Here is a 25675-nt window from a genome sequence, read left to right as displayed (position 1 = left end):
CAATAACTGTTGATTGTATTTTTTGGCTTCTTTTATTTATTGTATTTTATTGTCTTATGGGATGCAAATTTTAATACGATGAATACAATATATAAGAAATAAACGAAGCAATAAAAATGCAATTAAAGCTCATACAGCATCTAGCACAGAACGTTAGAATTGCTACAATAGGCAGAAAAATAGTTACACGGTTCGCAAAGAGCCTTAGCGTTTTTCGGGGGGGGGGGTAGTTTGGAAACCACTTAAATCTTATATTTGTTCTTCGCTTTCTACATCTCAAAGGGAACTTACAGAATATTTTAAAATGTAAAATATGAAATACCATCAAATAAATATGAAATAAAACATAAAAATATGAAAAGTGTTTAACAACAAGAATAAAAAGGGTGAATCCTATGATCATTCCTACCTTCTGTATTCAGTCATGATCCATTGAAGGCACAATACAAATACCGGTAATACTTAGTGTTTATATGGTACATTTAAAGGCTTTTTAAGGCTGTTTGCGTAACTGCAGTACTTCTTACAGCACTCTTGTAAGGCAGGCAACTTCTATCTTCGTATTTCAAATGGGAGGGGCATTGGTGGGATTAGAACCCGTGCTCAGGTCCTGTTTGTTACCATTACAGTATGCTTCACTGGCTGTCAACATGAAACTTCCTGTGCCTTTCAGGGTGTTTCAGCCACAACCCTTTACTGATTTGCTATTCCTCTAGGCGAGCGTGAACTCCTTTCTGGAGATAATCGCCTTGCAATTGTTTTGTATTGTCACATACTGTGGAATGAAAGAGGAGTAACTCTCTCTTTCCCCGTGTGCATCGCTAAAACCTCTGAATTGCCCTTTGAACACATCCAGGAACCCAAAGCGGGTCTGTTTCAAACTCACTTAACCCTGGAATGACACTGTGTAAATTCAGGCTTTAGACAACATTTGGAGTTGCCAAGGAACGGGTCGTTGCAAAGTCAGATGATCTGATGTCTCTAGTGTTTTCCTCTCCAGAGAAAAATAGACCTGTAAAGGCTGCCTCGAAGTTCCACCATGTAGCAAAGAGGGAGTGCTGAGGAGACCAGTGAAATAAAGATGCTGTAATGCTCGCAGTTCTACCTAGCAGTGATTTCAGCTGAATTAAGCTGTATTGTAGGCAAAAGCGAAGGCAGTTAACTCCATCTAGAGGATTCTTCTATGTACTGCTTGATGGTTTTGTAGCTAGATCACCAGCACAGATGGATGGGGAAGACCTTTGCTCCCCAAATCCACTGAGTGTCTCTCATCAGGCAAATTCCAGTACCTATCTTAATTCTTTTTCTCCCTCCCCCCACAGGGATGAAGCGGCCCCTGAGCCCACCCCACTCCCCAGGGAGGAGCAGCATCTTTGGGACCCTCACAGAGAACTCTGGTATAGGGTGCGCACCAGAGCAGCGCACAAAAAGGGAGAAGAAGCACCCGTCGTTCACGCTCTGTGAGGTGTGCAATATCCAGCTCAATTCAGCAGTACAGGCCCAGATCCACTACAATGGCAAGTCTCACCAGAAGCGCCTCAAGCAGCTCAGCAAAGGCAAAGCGCTGCCACGCCAAGGTAAGGCACCCCCTTGGGACGCAGGTGTTTGCTGTGGTCTAAACCACTGAGCCTTTCGGGCTTGCCGATCGGAAGGTCGGCGGTTCGATTCCCCATGACGGAGTGAGCTCCCGTTGCTCTGTCTCCTCAGCTCCTGCCAGCCCAGCAGTTCGAAAGCACACCAGTGCAAGTAGATAAATAGGTACCGCTGTGGCGGGAAGGTAAACAGCATTTCCGTGCGTTCTGGCACTCGTCACGGTTTAGTCCTGCTGGCCACAGGACCCAGAAAGCTGTCTGTGGACAAACGCCAGATCCCTCGGCCTGAAAGTGAGATGAGCGCTGCAACCCCATGGTCACCTTTGACTGGACTTAACTGTCCAGGTGTCCTTTACCTAAGGCACCCCGCCATCTACACACGCATCCTCCGGCAAGTGTGATAGAGAGTCTGAACTGTGATTGCCATCGAAAACTCCGCCACAACTGCAGTATTTCCTTAAGGCAACCCCTGTGAGGGGCAATCTGTATGATAACAGGTGTCTCCCTCGACCCATACAACAGTAGTTATCACTCTCTGCTGCCCAAATATTTCTTATTGTCTTGTTGCACCATAGGCAGGGCCGGCCTGGGGTAGACCTCAAAACGGCGTCTCTCCCTGCCAAGGTAAAAGGGGTCAGGGAAGATCTATATCAGGAACAAGGGAGCAGGGAAAGAAAGATCAGCATCAGGATCTCCTGCCCCGGGTGGACCCTGCCGCCTGAGGCAGTCACTTCGCCTTGCCTCATGGAAGAGCTGGCGCTATCCTTATGCCTGGAACACCCTCCGGGCATACCATTTCCCTTTCATTTCCCATCTCAAAACTCACCTTTTCCATTGGCGTAACCCATTATGTTCTTATCCTCTTCCTGAAACTGAGGACCCTTCTTCTAATTTGGGGTAAGTTCCAGTAACATACCTGAAAATTCAGATTGCACAATTATTGTTGATTTGGGAGATCTTGTGAAACAAACTTGCTTTCCCCCAAAGGTCAGATTTTTCACAGTAAGAAAAGTGAAGAGAAAATGCCCCGGAGAGTGTGGGATAACACTTGATTTTAGCGTGATGATCAGCTAACCTCCCCGCAAACAAATTGGAATGTTAACTAAATACCTTAAGAAATTAGGATTAATGCTCAATAAATAGGCCATTTGGAAGTACCCCAAGCCTAACAAAAGCATTTGTATATTATTTCCCTCTTTGCACTCACCTCAGTCTGCCTCCCGTCCCTCTTTTACTTCCTCATTCAAAATTTTAGATTGTTTGCTGCTCGGGACAGGGACCTGTCTTTTTGTTAAGTCATTAGTAGATTAATCAGTGATGAAAATGGCAAATCTTCTTGAGCCTACTTTGGCTTTCAAGGATCATGAGGAGAAACATAATTTTAAAATGAAGGCCTTTCTTTCTCATTAGTTGTTTTTGTTCATTAAATTATAAATTATCTCACACTTCGCCTTATACCCACTTTATATACCATAAGTGCAAATCCCATTAGACTTACTTCTGAGTAAACACATGGAGTGAACTGTGCATTATTGCCCCTTTGAATGGAACATGTAGTTGCATGGAGCCAGTTCACGGAGAAATCAAAATTATAAAGAGGAAGAGGAAGAAGCAGGGGCCAGAAACATGCTCCAGATGCTGGTGCGATCACTACCGCATCACCACTCTCGTTTGGCTTCTGATGTTGATTTAAAAAACGGCACCATCAGCCGCATTGCTACTCATCTTTGCCAACTTCTCTGAGCATGAATTTAGAAAAGGCAAAGCTGAGCTTGGGGGTAGCGTGCTTGCTTGCTTTTGCTTGCCTGGCATCTTTCTCAACAGGGGTGTCAAAGCAGCTCATAAAAATGCTACACATTCTGCTGTGAGTTGGAGGGAATGAATATGATTTGCTGTTTATACACCTTGGTAACTTGTAAGCAATGAGTATCACCAGGCTGCTTTCAGCCTGGGGTGGGGGGAATTTAGTAAGTGGGTCAGTGTTGCTTCTTTTGAGTAGATCCCAGTTGGAGCTTATAGGACAGCTGTTGCAGTCGACTCGGTGCCGATCCCATTTTGTTAACTGCTGTACCTGAGCACTGTTTAAATTTCGTATGTTTGTATATTCCCTGCCATCTTTCCCCCTTCCTTAAATAATCCTCACTTTCTTTCTCTTTCAAACAGCAACAACCCCATATTTAGATTTATGTTCACCAGTTACAGAATTGCAATCCAAAACATTTTAAACCATTCATATCCAATTATAGTCCTTACTGTAGTCTTCCTTTTACATTACACGGCTAGCATCAGAGGTACCTGCTGAGGCCCACATCTCTGCAGGGCAACTCCTGTTCACACACATCCTGGCCTCCAGGCTCCACTGCTTTTTCCATGAGCTGTCACTTACCTGTTCACTGGCCCTCTTTGTGCCTGCAATAAGTAACAACAATGGAGAGGCAGAGCATCATCCTTCACTTCCCCTGCTCTCCCACTGGGTAGCTGAATGGGCAATGGGGACATCAGTGAGGGGCCACTCAAAGAGATGGTCCCAATGAGGGCCTCTTTCCCAACAGCCCTCTAGATAGAACCTGGAGCCGGCACTGTTTATATTAATAAATAAACAACCTCTCTATTTATTTAGCTCACCGTGAACACTCCATGTGTTCCTTAACCATTCATTCATTTAATCTAATTCATTGCTCCTAGAACTGAATTTTATTCGCGTGCCAAATGATAGATTTTAACACCTTTTCCTCTTCTCTTCCCTGTTCTTCATCCAGTGATTTAGTAGATTTAATGTCCAACCCATCACTTTTGATATGTCAACCCATCACTTTTGGCACATCTACTTTTTCCCAATGAACCCCATTTTCTTAACCGTGGGCATTTTTAAAGGTATTCCAATCAAAACGTACGGTCTTTGGGCCAGACTTAGTTGAACCTACCTACTCTTGGTCTGAAAAGTTCAGAAACTTCAACTGGTGCTGAATTCAGCGGCCACTGGGACAGTACGGTTTGCGCATATAACGCCAATCCTGGCCTGAGTGCACTGGCTGCTAATTAATTTCCGGGCCCAATTCAAAGCGCTGGTTTTGACCTATAAAGCCTTAAACTGCTCAGGACTGCAATACCTCAAGGACTGCTTCTCCTCATGCGAACTGGCCCGGACCCTTCAATCATCCTTCCTCATGCCTCCTCCTTGAGGGGTCTGGAAGGTGGCAACATGAGAGCAGGGCCTTTTCTGCAGTGGCTTCCTGCCTGTGGGATGCTCTCCAAAGGGAGACTCATATCTTTAAGCACCAGACAAAACATTCCTCTTCTACCAGGCCTTTGGCTAATTAAACAATCCATGATGGCCTTTTAAACTGTGTGTATGTGTTATTGTTTTTGTTTGTTACTATGGTATGTATGTTTGTGTTTTTGATGTTTGATTGAAGGGTGGTATGGAATAACAAACAGCAACAGTTCCTCATCTCAGCTGTTTCTCTGCACTGGCAGCCATCCTGCATGATCTACCTGTACCTGGACCGCAGCATAACATGGGAATCAGTTGCAGTAGAGAAGCTGCATTCTTGGAAGCATTCCTTGCATTTCCCCACAGTTTTCCAGTATCCGTGTGAATTCTGGAGGGGGCAGCAGAGCCATACACAGCACAGCCAGACTTGCTCACCAGCATGTCTGCTTTAAGCACCTTGATGTGGCTGCTACTAAAGGGATCACAGGAACTCTTTTTTTCCAGGGTATCTGAGGCTAGTTGCAGAACTTGTGGGTTGTGCATAGCTCGCTTTCTCCCCCCATTTCTAACAGGATTTGGTGGAAGGGGTGGTTGACTGGGAAAGCATGTTTTTTATAGCAATACTTCTCAAGCTACTTTCTTTACACTATAGTGCTGATAGAATGGGTTATTGCCACATTAAGTGGCAGCAGAAATTTAGACTGAATGGGAAGAAAGGCTCTCATTTTTTGTAAATGAAGGCATAGTACTAGAAGCTGCTTCTATTTTGGGGGGGGGGGGGGTGTGTGCTTCCAGGCTTGCCTTTTAGTCTATAGTTACCATCTTACCCACACTTTAGGGAGAATCCATTAAACATAATTAGAAACCCATTGTGTTCCAGGTTTTCCTTCCTGGTTGGAGCACCAGTCTGGCCAGTGCAGATTAGATATAGAGCTGTTTCATGATTATTGTGTCTTTAATTAGAAGATTCCTTCTCTAGAAGGAATAATTTCCGCTGCCTCCAATTGCTTCCTGTTTAGTACAGCCCATCTAAACTAATTACTGTTTGCCACATAATTAGTCAATTTATGTTCTCTGCAGGGAATGGATTTTAATTACTGAGTTGTTGTTTTCCATTTATTTTCTGTTGTTGTTTTCCATATATTTTCTTTTGCTGTTTTCCTTGTTGTTTTCCATTTATTTTATTTTTTTGATAAATCAGGCCAATTTTATATATATAAAAAGGAACCCAATAACAAAAATCTTTCTGCTCCCAGGGAACAGGAACTGGCTATTTACAGGGCGATTAAAGGACACTTTAATCAGTAATACTAGGCTGCACTGATTAGAAAACAGCAAAAACAGAAGTCACAAGGAGAAGGTTTCTAATCAAAGTTGTAGGGGATCTTTGCTGTATAGAACTTGTTTACATTAGGGCAGTATCCATGAGGATTAATGTTTTCAAATAATATAAAAATTCCCTCTCTTTCTGATGTTTAGGCACCTGGAAATTGCACCATGAAATTGGGCCAGCCCAATTTCTGATCCAGCCTGATTATGGATTACAGTTCTTTAATTCATAAATGGTCTTTCTGTGACTTGTTGATACAGGTGTTGCTGAGGTGCAAGGTGCCACAATTTCAGCTTGTGTTCATGATTTTTGTCATTTCTCTCCCCATTGCTTCTCAATCTGCCCTCCTCAATCCGTGGCCCCAAAAAGTCAGCAAACATCCACAGCCACCTCAGCTTGAGCTCCCCAATCAGCCTTGCCTTGGGCCCTGTCAGTTTGCATCTGATCAAGTCCGCAGTGTAACATTTGGGGGGCAGGAAGGACGTTCTCCTTAGGGCTTGTCTACACTGCCGTCTATTGCAGCGATGCTTTGCAAGGCCTGAACAACCTTTATTTTGCATTTGGCCATCTGCTTTTTTTAAAAAAAAAAAATGGTGCTGAATTAATCAGACCCGTTATTTATTCAGAAGTGGGTTTTCTCTAGGTAACTTTTTCCCACCTCTCCCAGGCTGGAAATCACACGGCCACAACTGAAAGCAGCAGCCCTGCAACTCCTCCTCCTCACGACCTCTGAATTCAGTCCCCACAAAGTGTGGCGAACCAAAATATGACATCACTGCATTGCCGGTTTCCTTGCCTCCTCGGTGCTTTATTGACTGTCACTTGTGAAAGCAGGGAATGTCACATTTTTAGTAAATGCTGGGTGGGTGGGGGGGGGGGGGTGAGAGAGAAGGAGGAGCCATGGGGCTGCCACTCTTGGTTAGTCACATGATTTTTGTAATGTCTACTTTCAGTGCAAGCCAGACGTCATTACAGGGACATGCCGCTTCCACCAAGCTGCATCTCTGACCTGCATCACCCAGTAACATCTATTAAGAGACAGTGCCTAATGCGATGTGATATTGTGCTCAGAGCTTTCCCTGCCCTTGTTCAGCTTCATTGGCTGGTGCTGGCAGGGGTCAGGGGAGCTCTTGAGTGAGACGGTGTCATGTCCCACATGCATCTTTGGCTAGACGTTACTGGGGGGATGAGAGTTCCCCAGTTCCGTGTGCTTTTGCCAGAGTGGGGCTAGGATTTCAGCTTGCTTGACTCAGCTTAGTCCTTCCAAGGACTAAATGCCATTTCCCCACCTGGTTCGGCATCCTTAACTCACAGCTTAAGTGCATTTAACTTGCACACATCCGGCTATATGCGCTTGGCAATTAAATAATTATTTAAAAAATCAAAAGCTGGGGACAGGTGTCTGGGGGGGGGGGGAAGACTTCGACAATCCCATCTGCCATTAAACTCAATGTTTTGTTTTGTTTTTACCATACATAGTTTTGACTTTAGGTGCGATCCCTGGAACATTAACTCCCCCATAATGTGAGAGTTGCCTGTACAGTGATACCTCGGGTTAAGAACTTAATTCGTTCTGGAGGTCCGTTCTTAACCTGAGGTACCACTTTAACTAATGGGGCCTCCCGCTGTCGCCGCGCTGCCGTCATGCAATTTCTGTTCTCATCCTGAAGCAAAGTTCTTAGCCCGAGGTACTATTTCTGGGTGAGCAGAGTCTGTATCCTGAAGTGTCTGTAACCTGAAGCGTCCGTAACCCGAGGTACCACTGTATTCCTTTCCCTTTTTAATTTTTCTTTGTTTGGGGATAATGTCATTTCTGTGGTAGCCAAAGTCCAGAACAGAACCAAGGGAAAGATCTGAACGTGCCAAATAATTCCATTTGCCTTTACTTCGGAGGAGGAAAGCAATTCTTGCATTGGCTTTGCTCTGCTTAGCCCTCTGCTCTCTGCTCAGTCTCCTCCTCCTCCTCCTCCTCCTCCTCCTCCTCCTCTGCACCAAAATAAGAGCAGGAAATTATCAGCACATGATTTTGAAAATTATTTGCTGATTTCCTGCACTTATTTTAGCGTGGGGGGAGGGGGGGCAAGCAATTTCATTTTGCATTGTGGCAGAGGGAGAGTTTTTGGCACAAACAGCAAAGGGTACAGCTGGGCTGCAAGGGACGCTGGGGGGGCTCATTTGCCTGTGATGGCTGAGCACATCCGTGATTATAATGCCAGCTGACAGGTTCAGCTAGATAAAGGGTTTTTTTTCGGAGGGGGGGGAGTGCAAAAATGGGACTGTGGCAGTTTTTTGCGAGCAGAGTGATGGATTGGAGATGGTCAAACAAAAGCCGTTGGTGAAAGTTACCTTTTCCTCCAAGGTGGGCTACCGTTGTTCCAGGGGACAGGATAGCTCTGAAAGTGTGTTGGGAAATGCTCTGGTGGCGACAAGAATAAATTACAATGTCTCCCCCCACCCCAAAAAAGCCTCATATCAAGCCAGGTCTAGTTCAGGCCATGTTACTGCCCTAGGCAAAAAAAATATTGTTATCTCCTCCCTGCCTGCCCCCCCCAACCCTTGCTGGCGTTTTATATATATATATGTATGGTGTGGTGGGAGGGGAAGCTGGAGAATTCTGATGAAAACCAACATGAGCAGAAACTCCCATTTCTAAATCAGCTTCCGAAATCAAGGCAGCTAGCTGGCCTCTCCCTTTATTTATTTTGGGTGTTTTGAGCTTTGTGCCTTTTCATAGTGAAACAGTCATCATTGCGCACTGCGTTTGGTTCGCTCAGAAAGTTCGAAATCCAATTCTGGGGGTATGTCAAATTTTTGCCCTTGAACTTCCCCTCAAATCTCCCAGTTCTTTCCTCTCTCTCTCCTCCCCCCCCCCCACCAGTAACTGAGCCATTACATCAGTGTCACACACCCCCTGCATGTCATCCCTGTTTGAGTCATCCCAGCCAATCAGAAATCATGTAGGCATCAGAGCACCAAACCACTGATGGCAAACAAAGTTGTAGTGCTGCCAAGGAAGGTAGGCCACTATTCTCTGTCTTGCAACACTGAGTGCTACAGCAGCTTTTTAAGCTGCAGCTTGGCACCATATAACAGAACCCGTGCGACTGGTTGCCTCAACGTTCGGGATGTGTGTGCTCTACCAGGGCAACTGACCTCATGAGCACTCTCACTCTCTTTCGGAGGGATCCATGAAAAATTGCCAAAAGGAGATCCCTTTTCACCTCAGTCATCAGAAGCCTGAAAGCATGCCAGGCGTAAAGGCTGCAGACATGACGTACATTTAAAGCATGTCCCGTCCCGTCCCCCAATAGTCCTGGGAGCTGTAGTTTGTTAAGGGTGCTGGGAATTGTAGCTCAGTGGAGGGTAGACTGTGGTTCCCAGGATTTGGGAGGGGGCACGGGGGGAATGTGCTTTAAACATATGGTGTGTATGTAGCCAACGTCTGTAATCCCTTTCTACATGTATGGATCTTTCCTTTTTCGACATATTTGTTGCTGTTGTTACTCTGCTGCTGCTGCTGCTGCTGTTTTGGCTGTTTGCACATAGCACCCCAATGCGACTATATCCTTAAAAATAAACTGAAATGCAACGCCCTCGGTGCCAAAGCTATCTATGGGGGATCAGTACAACAGTATGAGATTAAAATCCTATCAAGAACAGCACACAAGTTCCCATCCCTTCTAGAAGAGAAAACAACATCTCTTCTTTTCGGGGGTCCCCAGATATCAGTTTGGCTTACTAGTCAAGCGCCTATTTGTCCTTGTGGCCATTCAAGGTAAAGGAAGGGGCTTCTCTTGTTTGTTCCAGAATTTAGAGCAGGTAAGAAAGATAATAGAATCACATAGAATTGTAGAGTTTGAGGGACCCTGAGGATCATCTAGTCCAACCCCCTGCAATGCAGGAATATGCAGCTGTCCCGCATGGGGTTTGAACCTGCAACCTTAGTGTTATCAGCACCATGCTCTAACACAATGAGCTACTCTTGCTTTTTCTTTCTTTCTTCTTCTTTTTTGTTTGGGAGTAGATCTATATACACAAAAAACTTATTTTCCTGACTGCTTTCCCCCCCAATGTTTAGAGGATCAAAAGTGAGAATTATGTAGTACCCAAAGCATTAGGAGGAAAAATGAATGTTTAGTTCTATCCACCAACTTTGAACTTTTTGTTTTCTTTTTTCATCATTTGTAGCAGTTGTCAAATTTCCATGATGATAAATAAAACATGAGGTGAAATACATGAAGTAAGTTAAATATGCATTAAGGGTCTGCATGTAAAGGAGTTTAACTCAGCTACATAAACCAATAGCAAATTATAGCCTGATCCACTTTTAGAACCAGATATTGATGCTCATCCCATACAACCTGCCAAACAGATGACTGACTGTCCAGTGACATTTTTGCAGATTATTCATTGGGGCTGCATTTAATTCTTCTGAGCTTTTCATTGATTCAGTATCCTGATACCAGTTAAGTTTGAAGGAAGTGAGACACATCCTGACACTGTGGTATCTAAACCAGCTTTATCCAACCTGGTGCACTCCAGCCCAGACTCTTGCTTTTTTCTAACCTTCTCCCAGCTGCTGCACAAGTTAGAGCAGAGCTTTCCAAACTTTTCACGTTGGTGACACACTTTTTAGACATGCATCATTTCGCGACACGGTGATTCAATTTTACTAGCAAGCCAGAGGTTAAACTAACCCCTTTCCAGCCCTGGGAGGAGCACGGAGAGCGTTCACATGACACACTTGCACACCGCAGCCGACACACTGACGTGTCGTGACACACAGTTTGGAAAGTTCTGAGTTTGAGAAAGCTCTACCTTACTCCCAAGCCCTCTGTCAGATATAGTAGGAATCCCTCCAGATTTTTCTTGTCCTGTTTAATAACCACCGCTGCTGCCCCACGTCCCCTGCGCTTATCAAAGAACTTGAGGATGAGGCAGAGTCTTGTCCAGTTTGCATGGAGGTGCAGCGAAGTTTAGAAACTGCAGGTGCTTCTTCTACTCTTTCTTAATCTTTTGCAAATCTCTCTACAGAACAAGACACTGCCTGTTTGGAGTTGCTTCTTCTCTTTTCTAAACTGCAGTGCAAAGAGGGGCCTGCTGCTGGGGCTTCTTCTTGCCAGAGGGTTCTCTGTGGCATGATGGCAAGTGGAATTGTGGGCATCTGCTTCTCCCTTTTCCCTGAAGGGAAAAGATAGCCAGTACAAACAATATTATATCCATTTCAGTATATTATAAATGCTTCTGTTTGTGAAGGTATGAAACAATTGGCAATTTAAAGCAGTAACAAAAATTAAATTAAGACAAAAATGAAACCAACCTATTGTAGTATTTTAAATCAATCCTCAATATGTTTAACCCTTCTTTTAGTATTCCATCTCTGCTCCCAAATTAGGAATCAGCAAGGAGCTGAGAAGCATCCTCACTTTAGCTTAACAATTAGGGTCCAAAATTCTGTAATGGTGGCAGTGCTTTTTTTCTTTAAAAAATGTTTAGGGGTACTCTCATTTTCCTATTCATATTGAAATACTGCCCCCCAATGAGGCCAAACTTAGATTCACAAAATGTTTAGGGGTATACATCCCGCTGCATCCCCCAGGAAAAAAACACTGAATGGTGGTATTCACTTTCTAGCAAGCACTTTGCTAGGGCTTGTGTAATGTTGGAAAAGATTCCACGTGCAAAGGAATTTTTTGGAGTGTAGTTAGGTCATTGTTTATTTTAAAATGCTACAGAAGTTTAGAACTGTACCGTATTTAACATGCTAACAGTCTCAGATGGCATCAGACTGTACTGCATGCTTGACAAGGAAGTGAACAGCCTCTGAAACTTGGAGAAGGGCAAACGCCGTGGGAAGCAGCTGATCCATTCAACTGCAAGCAGATTTATCCTCAAATATCTGTGTGGTGCAGCTGACGAGCACAGAATCTCTGGAGGGAAAATGAATATCTATGCATTGGAGGGATTTTGGGGTGGGTGGGAGGATCAGGGATTCAAATCAAAGTAGGTGATGTGTGTGAAATCTTTAGGTTATGCTTGTCTTCTTTGTGTCATAGGGGTGCGATTCTTTTGGTTTTTGTGTGTCCTGAGAAATGTAAGAATTGCATTGCTGAGTCAAACTGAGATCCATCGGGTTCTGTTCTCCGTCTCTGCAGTGACCCACTGTCACTTTGGGTAGACACAAACAGGACCTGGCAGATCACCGTTCCCTGTTGTTTGCCCATTAATATCTTGTAATCAGAGAACCCTCACTCGGAAGATTTCACCCTTTCCTATAATATTGCTGCATTCACATGCAACATTAAACCATAGTTTAGCACCATGTGCACAAGCCCGAGCAAAGACTCAGGCTCACCACCCCGTCCCTTGTCTCCTCCTGCATGACCAGAAGTAGGACTAAAAAAGGTAAAGGTATGCCTGACCGTTAGGTCCAGTTGCGGACAACTCTGGGGTTGCGGCGATCATCTCGCTCTATAGGCCAGCCCTAGGCGTCCTAGGAGGTCTACTTTGCCAGTTTTCACTTTCACAGAATCTCAGCGTGTCCTGTCCTATCAAGCAAGCATCTTTCTATCTGAATTGTCAGCAGGAGTTTCCTGATAACATGACAACATCTGGAGAACGAGTGTGTTTGTACTGCATTTAACATATTACAGCATTTGTGTTTGTTTATTTTTGGAAGGGTTTAGGTTAATGTCAGAAGGGATGTGTGGCTTCTCTCTCTCTCTCTCTCTCTCTCTCTCTCTCTCTCTCTCACACACACACACACACACACACGCATGCTTGGTAATGTTAAATGAATGTGTAATGTGACAGTGATATGGTTAGTGTATCTGCCCCTAGATGTAAGGGATATGAGTTTACCGATGTGATGATGCTATATGCTTCATCCACAAAACATGGGCATACACACGAGGGAGATTGGCAGCAACCACACAAGTCCAAATAAACTCCTTCCTGAGAGGAGTGGCTAGCAAAGGTATGGGACATTGCACTGTCAGGACATTGGACATTCCTCCATTGCAGGGGGTTGGACTAGATGACCCTTGGTTTCCCTACCACATCTACAATTGTATGATTCTATAACCTATAACATGTTCTTAGACCTCCACCGTTGTGCTTCAAAATATTCAGGGTGAACCCCACAGTAGATATCATTGCCTTTCCTTACATACTTCGTATGCATGACTAGTTTTTGGTTTCTGTTTACCCACAAGGAATAACTTGTTATATTTTATGAATATAAAATATAATTTAGCTTGTAAGCTCCTTGGACGCATTGATAGCATTAACAGTAATGAAATCTGCAATAGAACGTGGCCATCTCTAAATGACTTACACAACCAGCTTAGAAAAACGGAACTCCTAGCTTTGAATAGTCTAATTTCAGATAGGGTTTATTGCTGTCATTCCCCAGAGTTAAGTTTCCTCAGGTATATTTGGGTCATCAGAGGCTCTTGAGTGTTAACGTTTTCTTATTTTTACAAATTGTTCATCCATTAACAAGGGCATTTATGTTCACAGTAGGATTAAATAGCCCTCCCAATTTATGAAGTGAGTATATTTTATCCATGCTGTGCCAGCCTGAGTATTTTGGGGGCCAAAGGGTAGCAGACCTGCCTTAAGGAAAGTGCTGAAGGAATAGACCCAAATTCTGACTTCCTTGGGGGCTCAGTTTCTGCCCCCATCCCAGTTCACCTTCTGGAACAGTTGATAGGATAAAAATTTTTGTAGTGCCAGATGTTCAGATGAAAATGTGTTTCCAGTTTGTCTCTACCTTGCTAACACATGGTAGGCCCATGTTGGTCAGGGTGAAGTAGAACGATCTGGGCTTTTATTCCCCCCTCCACCTCAGTTCACAACCCAAGTGGATATTTGGAGAGATCTTTAAAGATAGAAATTGCCGTAGCCATTGGCTAACCCTGAGCAGCGGAGACTTATGGGTAAAGTACAAAGCTGTCATTTTTCATTCAGTCTCAAAGACTGAGCTGTTTTATATGCCCAGATTGGAAGTCATGTGCAATATACAATCTGGTGATCTGCTCAAGTCCTGCTCTCATCTTGTCACTTTTTCTCAGGCTGTAAAAAATGAAGGGGATGGTAGACCTTGATAGAAAATGAAGAGGGCTATGGGGAAGAGGTGGAAAAAATGGATAGGAGGAGTGGCTTTTTCACAATTATTTTGTGCAAGCAGACAATAAGAGATGCACACAGACAAAGAAATTGAGGAGCACGTCATTAAAAACATTAAAACCACCAGCAAAATATTATTTAAATACCATCCAGGGAGGTGGTTGGACCTTTCGACACCAATGAATAGAAAGTGCACTAAAGGAGGAAAATGAGATTGCAGAATAGCTAAATAAATTATTTGCATCTATCTTTATATTGGAAGATATAGGGCAGATCCCTGGTCCTGACATAAGTTTCTCAGGAAGATAGTCTGAGGAACCAAGGTGAATAGTGATGGCAAGAGACTAAGGCTGCATACACTCTATATATTTAAAAACATTTCCTCCTTCCACCCCAGGATTCCTGGGAACTGTGCTTTACTCCTCACAGAGCTACAATTCCTAGCACCTTCAACAAACTACAGTTCTCGGGATTTTTGTGTGAGGGGTGTGCTTTAAAAGTATGGTGTGTATGCAGTCAAAGCTCTATACCTTACAGACAAATTAAAAACTCTCAGATCACTGTGTCCAGATGGCATTCACCCAAGAGTTCTTAACGAACTCAAATGTGAAATTGCTGATCTTCTAACAAAGTATGAAACTTGTCCCTGTTCAGCCTCCATACACAAGGGCTGGAAATTAACCATGTGGCATCCTTTTGGGGGGGGATCTGGGAAATTATAGGCTGGTTAGCTTAATGTCTGTTCCAGGAAAACTGTTCGAAAGCATTATTAAAGATAGAATTACCGTGCATGTAGAAGAACAAGTTTTTTCTGAAGCAGAACCAGCATGGCTTTTGGAAGCTTAAGTCCTGACTCACTAATGTAGTAGACGGCTTTGAGAGTGCCAACAAGCATATAGATAGAGGTGACTTAGACTTCCAACAATTTTGAATAAAATCCTCACCTAAGACCTTATAAACTTAGCAGTCATGGGACAGATTGCCTTATAGATAGGTACTGTTTAAGGATCGCCGAAGAATTGATGCTTTTGAATTAAGGTGCTGGAGGAGACTCTTGAGAATCCCATGGACTGCAAGAAGATCAAACCTATCCATTCTCAAGGAAATCGGCCACCTCATGAGAAGAGAAGACTCCCTGGAAAAGACCCTGATGTTGGGAAAGATGGAGGGCACAAGGAGAAGGGGACGACAGAGGATGAGATGGTTGGACAGTGTTCTCGAAGCTACTAACATGAGTTTGGCCAAACTGCGGGAGGCAGTGAAGGATAGGCGTGCCTGGCGTGCTCTGGTCCATGGGGTCACGAAGAGTCGGACACGACTGAACGACTGAACAACAACAAGGAATAGGAAGCAGAGAGTAGGGGCCCCTCTGGAGTGGGGTTGTGTTTTTTAAAGAGTACATTCTACAAAATAACCATTGATGCAATCATTATAATATGCATCAATAATTGTGTGCTACTGGTAGATTTATACTTGACTCTCCACCCATCATTCTACTTCATTAGTTGTTCCACGGCGCTTCACATTATTGCTGTCTGGAGTAGGATATATGCTCTATAGTGCGACAAAAGTGGGACAACCTCCCCACCCCCTCGGAACATTTGTGATATTAAAAGTTATAGGAATTCAGCAGGATGTTATGGGAAATGGACTGACTGGAAATAGTACTGAAAGCTTATAATCACCCTAATACTATCATGAGCACAAATAATCGGAAATCTACAATAAAAAGGACACCTTCAGAGCCCTAGCAATAAATGGACAGTTCTCCCAATTGAGGAATGCAGAAAGTAGAGTCTCCCAAGGACCGTACTGGGATCTGTGCTTTTTAACTTGTTCATAAATTACCTGAAGTCACGGATAAACAATGAAGTAGCAAAGTTTGCTTTTAGTACCATCTTGGACAAAGATGGTTAATATAGAAAGGGATTGTGAGGAGTTCCGAAAGGATCTCTCCAAACTGGTTGAATGGGCAGTAAAATGACAAATGCAATTCAGTGTAAACAAGAGTACAGTGATATATTGGGGCAAAAATGCTAATTTCTGAACTGGCAGTGACTGACCGGGAACGTCATAGTAGATAGCTCGATGAAGATATTGAGCCAACGTGCAGCAGCTGTGACAAAGGTGAATTCAATGTTAGGCATCATTAGGAAAGGGATTGAAATTAAAACTGCCAATATTACAATGCCATTATACAAATCCATGGTGAGACCATTCTTGGAATATTTTGGGTAGTTCTGGTCTCTGTGCCTCAAAAAGGATATCGTGGAGCTGGAAAAGCTTCAGAAATAGGCAACCCAAATAATCAAAGGGCTGCAGCAACTCTCCTGTTTCGGAAGGTTCAAACATCTGGGGCTTTTTAGTTGAAAGAAATGCAAATAATAATGGCCCATGATAACTGTGTGTATAAGGTTATATATGGCTTGGAGAAAACGAATAAGGAGAAGCGTTTTCCCCTCTCTCTTGTACTAGAACTCGGGGGCCATCTGTGAATATGAATATTGAAAGATTCAGGACAGACTAAGAAATTTTCTGCAGAGTGCATAGTTAAACTGGGAGTGACCTATCTATGCCTGGTAGGGCAGCTTACTCTATGGCATTAACCCCTTCATGCATTAATTAGACTTTAGCATGTTGGTTTTATGAGGCTGGTTATCCCACACCAGACATAGGCAACCTTCGGCTCTCCAGATGTTTCGGACTACAATTCCCATCATCCCTGACCACTGGTCCTGTTAGCTAGGGATCATGGGAGTTGTAGGCCAAAACATCTGGAGAGCCGAAGGTTGCCTATGCCTGTCCCACACCATCAGCCCCAGCTATTTTGGCTAGGAATGATGGTAGTTGCAGGCTAGCAGTATCTCGAGGATATTGCGTATTGGGATAGAGTATTGCAGCTAAGAGAGAGTGGCTTGTCTACGACAATCAAATATGTTCATGGCAGGGGTGAGGTTTGCATCAGGAACATTTTGGTTCATGGTTCAGTTTCTGAGCCACCGTGTTACAGCAACTTTCTAGCAGGGATGGTGTTGGGGAGAGATAATGTGAATCCTTCCTATAAATAGTTTCTTTCTTTCTTTCTGCATATGTGCTGGAAAACTGTGGTTAGAATGTCAGCCTTCAAGCAACTATTCATCACCTTTTAAACCTTAAGTGATTTGTGAAGGGTAAATGATGGATGGGTGGTGATTAGATCCAGCTCCTCAGAATGGATGTAAGGAAAGAAAAGCTCATGTGTAACATCTGGAGAGGGGGGGGGATGCTAGTGGACAGGGAAACCCTATGCATGAGTGTCACTTTATTTCAGAATATTGTGGCATAAGGTATGCTTCAAGAGATACCAAAGTAGCAAATAAGTCCATGAGGCACACTCTGGAAGGACTCCAGAAAGAGTGAGTATGGAGAGGGCTGGGAATATGCTCTCATTCCACAAAACAAAACAAATAAACCTGCAGAAAGTGATGGGGGGTATGGAATTCAGCTTCCTGACGTAGTTATTTATTTTTAAGTAAAAAATTCAGGCAGCAAAGAAAGTGTGGTCGTGGCTGCTGAAATTTCAGCCAAAGAGCTGACTTGAGTAAAACAGAGCTTTCCAAACTGTGTGTTGCGACACTTTAGTGTGCCGGCTGCAGTGTGGAGGTGTGTCATACAAATGCTCCCTGCGATCCTCCCGATGCTGGAAAGGGTTTAGTTTAACCTCTGGTTTGCTGGTAAAACTGAATTACCATGTCGCAAAATGATGCATGTCTAAAAGTGTGAAACCAACATGAAAAGTTTGGAAAGCTCTGGAGTAAGATTTCCATTAGTTTGGAGTGGGGCCTCTGTCCTTTGCACAGACATCTACTCTTGATTAGCAACCCGGAATAAATTGTGCAAATATCATGTAAATATGATAATGTTGCTTAATTTATATGGGTTGCAGAATTCACTTTTCTTGCCTTGCAATTCGTTTGTTTGTTTGTTTTAGCATACGAGTGCATACTACTTGATCCTGAAAAGGGACTGACGCAGGGGAGCCAAACAGATTGAAGTAGGGGAGAATACTTCCAGAACTGGGGATGTCATATTAGAAGGCACAGAGATGTAAGTGGTAGATGAAAACAAAACAGATCACCCTTGTGGAATTGATAGTGTGGTCCCTTAAGGTGTCTCGGTTAATTCAGCCCCCCATCTCTGTAGGTCATGCCATCAAACACAGGTGAGCTCTCTGTGGCACACAGACAGGAACATCTAAAAATAGGAGAATAGTGCCTGGCTTCAAAAACAGCCAGAAGCTGCCAGGCAAGCCATGATCTGCCAGTTTGTCGTGAGCATACATGCAAAGGAATTGGTGTGCAGCTGCTTCGTATGTGTACATGCTTAACAAGGGAATTTTTGTTTTGGGCAAAACTCCACATTGCCTGGCATCCTGTCTTTAATTGTAGCAGTGCATGATGGTCCAGAGGAAAGGAGGGAAGAAGACCAATTAGAAGCAGCCGAGGTACCAGATTTCAGTTTGGAATTTAAAAAAACCCACAGATTATAGATACTGGATGTATTCCACTTAATAAAGAATGTAATAAAAACTGCTTTTTGTTAGGGAGAACAGTTCTCTCTCACACCCACACATTCATTTCCCCCTAGGATCATGAGGACTAGAACCCTCTCTTTGAAGGAAAAAAAAAAGAACACTGTCATCAGTTTGCTTAGGAATCTATTAAGAATCTACAGACCATAGAGAAGTGTTTTGGGGGAGAAGCCTATTCCTTGCCTAGCTAATGGAATGGAAATCGGTTATCATCCTGAGCGGTTTCCATGCCAACCTGTTCAGCAGAGCAGATACCATTGAAATGCGATGGATTAAAAAGCCCCTTGCTTAACTGACCCTTGATACCTGTTAAGGGCTAGTGTGATTATAATGAGTGCTAATTACACACACTTAGATCAGAGCCGTTTGTCTTGCTATGTGGATATGAAGGCGGCATCTCAGCTTGGTTTCTCGGTGAGCAATAGAGGAGAGGGCCTTTTCTGGCAGAGCTTGTTTGTGTACGGATCAGGTTTTGTAGCTGTTAACCTGGATTAAATTATTACTTGCTCTCTGCACCAGTGTTACCCTGCAGGGCTCTAGTTGCCTCTACGCTTGCACTTACCTGAGTGGAGTTCTTTTTATGGATGCTTATTACTATTTTATCATTTGTATAGCATTGTCACTATGTGAAATGCAGCCAGAGCTTATCTCACGGCCTTTGGGGTGGAAGGACACTGCCTCCATATTAATGGAACACACGTGGAGTTGAGGAACAGGCAAGCTCCCTGCTTTCTTCCCAAGGAATGCACACACAAATACTAGGAAATGCATTTAGGAAGGGGATATGTTCAACGAGGAGCCAGTGTGGTGTAGTGGTTAAGAGCGGTAGACTCGTAATCTGGGGAACCGGGTTCACGTCTCCGCTCCTCCACATGCAGCTGCTGGGTGACCTTGGGCTAGTCACACTTCTCTGAAGTCTCTCAGCCCCACTCACCTCACAGAGTGTTCGTTGTGGGGGAGGAAGGGAAAGGAGAATGTTAGCCGCTTTGAGACTCCTTCGGGTAGTGAAAAGCGGGATATCAAATCCAAACTCTTCTTCTTCTTCTTCTTCAACGAATTTGATCAGAATGATAGCAAACTATATGGTGAGGAAAGGAGTCTTAAAAAATAGGAGTGTAGAAATGTCCATCTTACTTTATAATTGGGGTGTGCATATTACCATTAACTGTTTTTTGAATATAGAGCAAATCCCCAAGGAGTAGTTGTGTTTGTTGCAACAAAAACAGCCAAGAGCACTGTGGCTTCACTTGCTTTCACACCAGCCCTTTTCTCTGAAACGATCATCCTTTGTTAACTCACTTTTTACAGAGCATCCAGACAATATTGTCAAGCCATTGCAGTCCAGTATTTTTTGTTGCAGTCCGGAGTTGTCCTCCTACGTCCCACCCAGCCACCCCACATTCACGATTACTTAACAATTGTTTAGTACATAATAAATTTGCAACACCACCAGCTGTCTAGTGTGGAAAGGACAGCACTATTATGGCTATTGAACACTTCTTGATTCCGTTTGTTTCTCCTTCTTGACAAACACAGCTGGTTCCAGATGAGCACTGCTGGGGAAATTAGTGGTTTTATTCATAAAATCATATAATTGCAAAGTTGGAAGGGACCATGGGTCATCTAGTCCAACCCCCTGCAGTGCAGGATTTCTTTGCCCACAACCCTGAGACTAAGAGTCTCATGCTCTACTGCAGAGCTTTCCAAACTTTTCATGTTAGTGACACGCTTTTTGGACATGCATCATTTCGTGACACAGTAATTCAGTTTTACTAGCAAACCAGAGGTTAAACTAACCCCTTTCCAGCCCAAGGAGGAGTGTGAGGAGCATTCTCGGGACACAACTACCTGCTGCAGCCGGCACACTAACGTATCGCGACACACAGTTTGGAAAAGCTCTTCTCTGCTGACTGAGCTGTCTCTTTTGCCCTAATGTCAGTTTCTGCTGCCACAGTGGGCAGTTTCCTCATTGTTTGTTTGTTTATAAATAGCAATAGTACTATTTCGTTATAAGCAACAGAAATAAAAGAATTTGAGGAAACCAGGAAAGTCTCTCCCCACCCTCAATTGCAGGAACAGAAAATTACCAATTTAAAGGGCAAAAGCTGAACACTATTCAAGGGGCAAGTAAGCAGATATTCATCACAAATCCACCAGCCGTGTTCCATCTGGAAGCAATAAAATGGGCTATACCTACGAGGATACCGGTAGAACTTCTGATTATCGTCGCAGGGGTGCTGAATCAAACTTGTGGGTGAACCAAGGAAGGTTCTAGCCACAGGGAAAGGCATTGCTGGATTGTGACCACTATTGTATTAAGTGCTTGTGTGGAACCCTCCATTTCAATTCTGCTTCCAGAGAATTGTGGGAAAGCAATGTATCCACCCACTTCATTAAAGAGCCGTACTATGGAAGCAACCAAAGAATGATTTATTGTCAAACAAACTTTTGTGGGCTGGAGTCTACTTCATCAGATACACAGAGTGTTATTCTCAGTTGGGGAGATACTGTATATACATAAATGTGTGTGTATGTGTGTATATTAATATATTAATATAATATATTACAATATACTATAACTGTTCAACGGTGGAAAGGTCTCCCTTGGGAGGTTGTGAACTCTCTTTCCTTGGAGGTTTTTAAGCAGGTGGTGGCCATCTGCCATGGATGCTTTAGCTGAGATTCCTGCGCTACAGGGGGTTGGACTAGAGGACCCTTGGGGTCCCTTCCAACTCTATGATTCTATGGTGTGTGTGTGTGTGTGTGTGTGTGTGTGTGTGTTTGTGTAGGGGGGTTATTGGTTTGTTTTCGTTCTTATTACGACTGTTTATTTTGTGCTTTTTGCCTTGTGCTTTTATGCTGAGACCTGCGGATGAAGGGCAGTGTGCAAATTTAATAAATAGTAATAATAAATAAGAATACATACAGGTTGTACAGTTGCTTGGTTTTCGAACAGCCTAATTCTCGAACGTTTTGGCACCCGAACCCTGCAAACCAATCAGAAGCCACACTTTGGTTTCCGAATGTTTTGGAAGTCGAACTGACTTTGGGAACGGATTCTGTTTGACTTCCAAGGTACGACTGTGTGTGGAGAGAGTGAGTTCTGAAACAGCAGCATCAAAAGAAAAACAAGAGGCATAGTAAGTAGGTCCATGACATTTGATACAAAGCTCAAATGTATACAAGTTAACCACGGGGACCATTCACAACAGCAGAAGCTGGTGGTATATCGGAGCTTTGATATGCTAGTTTTACAACAGTAGTGGGGGAAGAGTCCATCGTGCCAATTAATAATAGATAGCAAAATATAGAATAGACATTGTCACTGAGCTAGAGACTGGTCGTACCTGACTTCTTGCAGGTTGCCTCTGTCTTAACAGCACAGACTAGGTAATTCATTCATAGCCAAGGAATGTTTGCCTTTCAGCAACCTGCTCTGCATCCACATCCGTTAGCTGGTTGGGCGGCTGCATGATTAGGGGAAGGGGATGGACCAGTGGTTTTCATCTGATAACAGAGAAGTCAATGCTTCTATTTAAAAAGAGAGCCCCCCCCTCCCCATCTGAGAGCAGAGCCTACTTTGCTTATGCTCATATGTATTTTAAATCTAAGAAGATACTACTTTCCTTTCCTTGACTTTTTAAACAGCTAAGGAAAAATGGATTTCAAAGTGTGGTGTGTGTGTGTGTGTTTGCTATCAAACATTACATTTTTGTTCAATAGGTTTTGCACTTCCCTAACACTCAAGATTTAAAGCTGTTGAGAATTCCCTTAGCATTTTGTGCCCTCTCTGATGCTCCCTTTTCCCAGTTGTGCTGTACAGAACTCTTTGAAGCCCTGGGTACAGCAGATCCGTTCGCAGAAGCATGTTCAACTGATTGGTTAGATTAGGTTATTAACTCTACGCAACACTGCCCTTCCTGAGCATGCTTACTTGGAATTAAGACCCACTGCAGACAATGAATCTTTCTTCCAGGTAAGCATGTACAGGATTGCAGTTGAACAATATTTTATTTAGTTAGAGAGGTACATCCTGATTAATCTGGAAGCAGATTTTTTTAAACAAACAAACTAAGAAATAAATAAAGCAGGTATTATGACAATCATCTTGGAAGAGGCATTCTAGAAGGCAGGAATGCCTCTACTGTGGGGTCTGCTGTGCACAAGCACTGTGCAACTCAAATGCCCCACATACCTGGGACTAAGCTTCGTTAGACTCAGTACCATTTACTTTTGAGTAGACATGGTTAGCATTGTGCCGTAAAGCACTTAATTGATTTGATTGACAGCTTTAATATTTAGCATGAGGATAGTGTTTCTGAATCAGAATGCGGAGCATGTGAGAATGAAACTATGTTTTCTCTGTCTGCAGCCTCCCCCCCCCCCCAAAAAAAACCCCCAGCAATGCTGTGCATAAGTTTGTATCCGCTTTTAGAAAGCAGAGGCTGACTCCTTGGCCTTTCCATGATGAAAGATAGCATATCTCCCTCTCCCTGCCCCCACCCTGGTTCAACACCTGAGTCTTTATTCTGATTGCTGATTCTCCAGTTACAGAGCCAGCAAAAGGCGGGGAGGGGGGAGAGCAGGGAGAGGAAGAGAGACATTTCTTTCAGCTTTATTAATTTGGGTCCTAATCTTCCTCCCAATCAACCTGCTCCCCTTCCTATGGCCCCTGGAATGACCAAGCGAAGAAAATTTGCTTGGGGAAGCTAGTGATCTTGGTTGACCCAAGAATTAGGTCTACCAAAATTACTTTTTCCCCTCTTCAGAATGGATCGGTCAGTCAGTCTCCTCCAGATTTGTTAAAGAGGTCTTAAGAAAGTATGTGGACGGATGGACGGACTGACAGCAGGGACTTCGCAGCAGGCATTTATGAGCAGCAGTGAAAATAAAATAAAATAAATAAAAGAACCGTATGCAAGATGCTTATGGACGCTTCAATGATACGCAACAGAAACACGCACAACCCAACCAGATGCCATATTTTCAGATACTATTTTAGGTCTCTTGATAGGTTTAGCATCTTGATATGTTTCCAGTTTCTTCACCCCACTGGTAGGACTGTTCCAAGCAGGTTGCTACAAGGCAAGGTTTGCTGGCAAAGCTTGGACACAGCACCTTTAGTCACACTTTGTGCTTTTAGCACCACCATCCTGATACAGCAGGTGATGCTTTTCCTGGCATGGAGACAGGTTGATGGTTGGGGAAAAGGTTTACCTGTCCATGTCAGGTTACTGTTAAAGGCCCAGGAACAAGATCAGTGACTCAGCGGTGGAGCACATGTTCCAGGTTCCAGGCCCCGGTGGGAGCCTTAAGCTCCCATGTTAACACTGCTCCACCTCTCCATCCGCAAACCTGCTACTATTACACCTTTTAACAGAGTGGGTCTTATGATGCTGTGTGTTTAAAAACATTCCTTTTGTCATTTGTTCTACATAACACGTTAGAATCATGGCGAGAACTGTGTGGGTGGTTAGGAAGGACCTCTGTGTTGCAGAGACACCACAGCAGCAGCTGGATAGCTCAGTTGGTTAGAGCGTGGTGCTGATAATGCCAAGGTTGCAGGTTCAGTCCCTGTATGGGACAAGTGCATATTCCTGCATTGCATGGGGTTGGACTAGATGATCCTCAGGGTCCTTTCCAATTATGACTCTGTTTCTGTGTATTCTTGCACAAGAGTAGTCTCTCTCGGTGTAGGCCACCCTGGGGACTCAGCAGATTTTTACCTCAAGTGCAGTAGGAGAAAATGGCAGCCCTTTGTTTCTACATGAAAAAAAATAAAGGGGTAGATTTGGCAACACCATTAGGAGTGGTGCAAAACTAGGACCTCGTAACTGAGGGATATCCCCTATAATCCTAACAGGTGTGAAGTTACAGTGATTTGCCCAAGGTTGCTGAAGTTGCATCCACGCCATCCATTTAAAACACATGGCTTTCCACAAATAATCCTGGGAACTGTAGTGTTTTAAGGGTGCTGGGAACTGTAGTTCCGCTGGGGAGTAAACTACAGCTCCCAATAGTCTTCAGGGGGAACCATCTGCTTTAAACGTGATGTAAATGTGACCTCAGTGAGCATTAAGGCAGAGCAGAGATTTGAACCCAGATCTTATTCTACCAAATCTAAAACTCCATTTGCTGTGCCAAGTTGACTCGCTGCTTGGTTACATTTTCAAACAACAGTCCGTTGACTGTTGTAACCTGACCTGACCTGAAATTATATAATTTCATACAACATTGAATGTGCAAAGTTCTCTTGGGCTCTCCTCTCATTCATCCTTGGATCAACCCTGTGAGAGGTTCCAAAGCCCATATTAGAGCAATACCTATATTAGGCTAACCAAAATATGTACCACAAAACGGGGGGGGGGGGGGCCTTTTTAGTTCTCCGTACTCTTCAGTTTTTCCATTTTACAAATGGAGGGAGAAATGAGGTTCCAGGTGTAGCCCAAACATCCCGAAGGCCACCCACGAAGCCCATGGCTGAATAGACATTTGGTTACTCCGTGGGATGTCATCAGTTCTCACGTGGGCCATTGGCTCAAAGGCACCGCTGCAGCGGAACTCATTGCCGCATGATCTTCAGCCATTAAAACAACAACAAAAGGATGAAGCAAGTTGAGCTTTCAGATGGGGAAGGAAGGCCGTCAACAGCTGTTAACTGGTGTCCTGTTGAACTGAAGTGTCAGTGAATGCTTTAAAAAATCACAAGGGTATATGAAGTATTTTGAGTGGGAGTGTGCGTGTGTGGCTGAAAGTTGTTGGGATTTGTTTGTTTGTTTGTTTGTTTTGTGCTTTTGGCAACGTTTCTTAGCCAGGTTTGTTTTAGTGGCGAAAGAATA

At 43.7% G+C, this 25675-nt stretch overlaps 1 protein-coding gene across 3 annotated transcripts in view; it reads left to right on the top strand.

Annotated features, from left to right (window-relative positions):
- Positions 1–25675, top strand: part of ZNF385C (zinc finger protein 385C) — a 139182-nt gene that overhangs the window by 54301 nt on the left and 59206 nt on the right. For all 3 annotated transcript variants that reach the window (XM_033169713.1, XM_033169711.1, XM_033169712.1), the window contains exon 2: positions 1323–1577. In XM_033169713.1, coding sequence (XP_033025604.1) covers positions 1325–1577 — 253 coding nt within the window. In that variant the 5' untranslated portion in view covers positions 1323–1324. The remainder of the gene's footprint in view (positions 1–1322; positions 1578–25675) is intronic.

The sequence above is a fragment of the Lacerta agilis genome, chromosome 14, assembly GCF_009819535.1.
Source record: "Lacerta agilis isolate rLacAgi1 chromosome 14, rLacAgi1.pri, whole genome shotgun sequence".
Taxonomy (NCBI): Eukaryota; Metazoa; Chordata; class Lepidosauria; order Squamata; family Lacertidae; genus Lacerta; species Lacerta agilis.
Note: the sequence above shows the minus strand (reverse complement) of the source record. Positions and strands in the feature narration are given on the sequence as shown.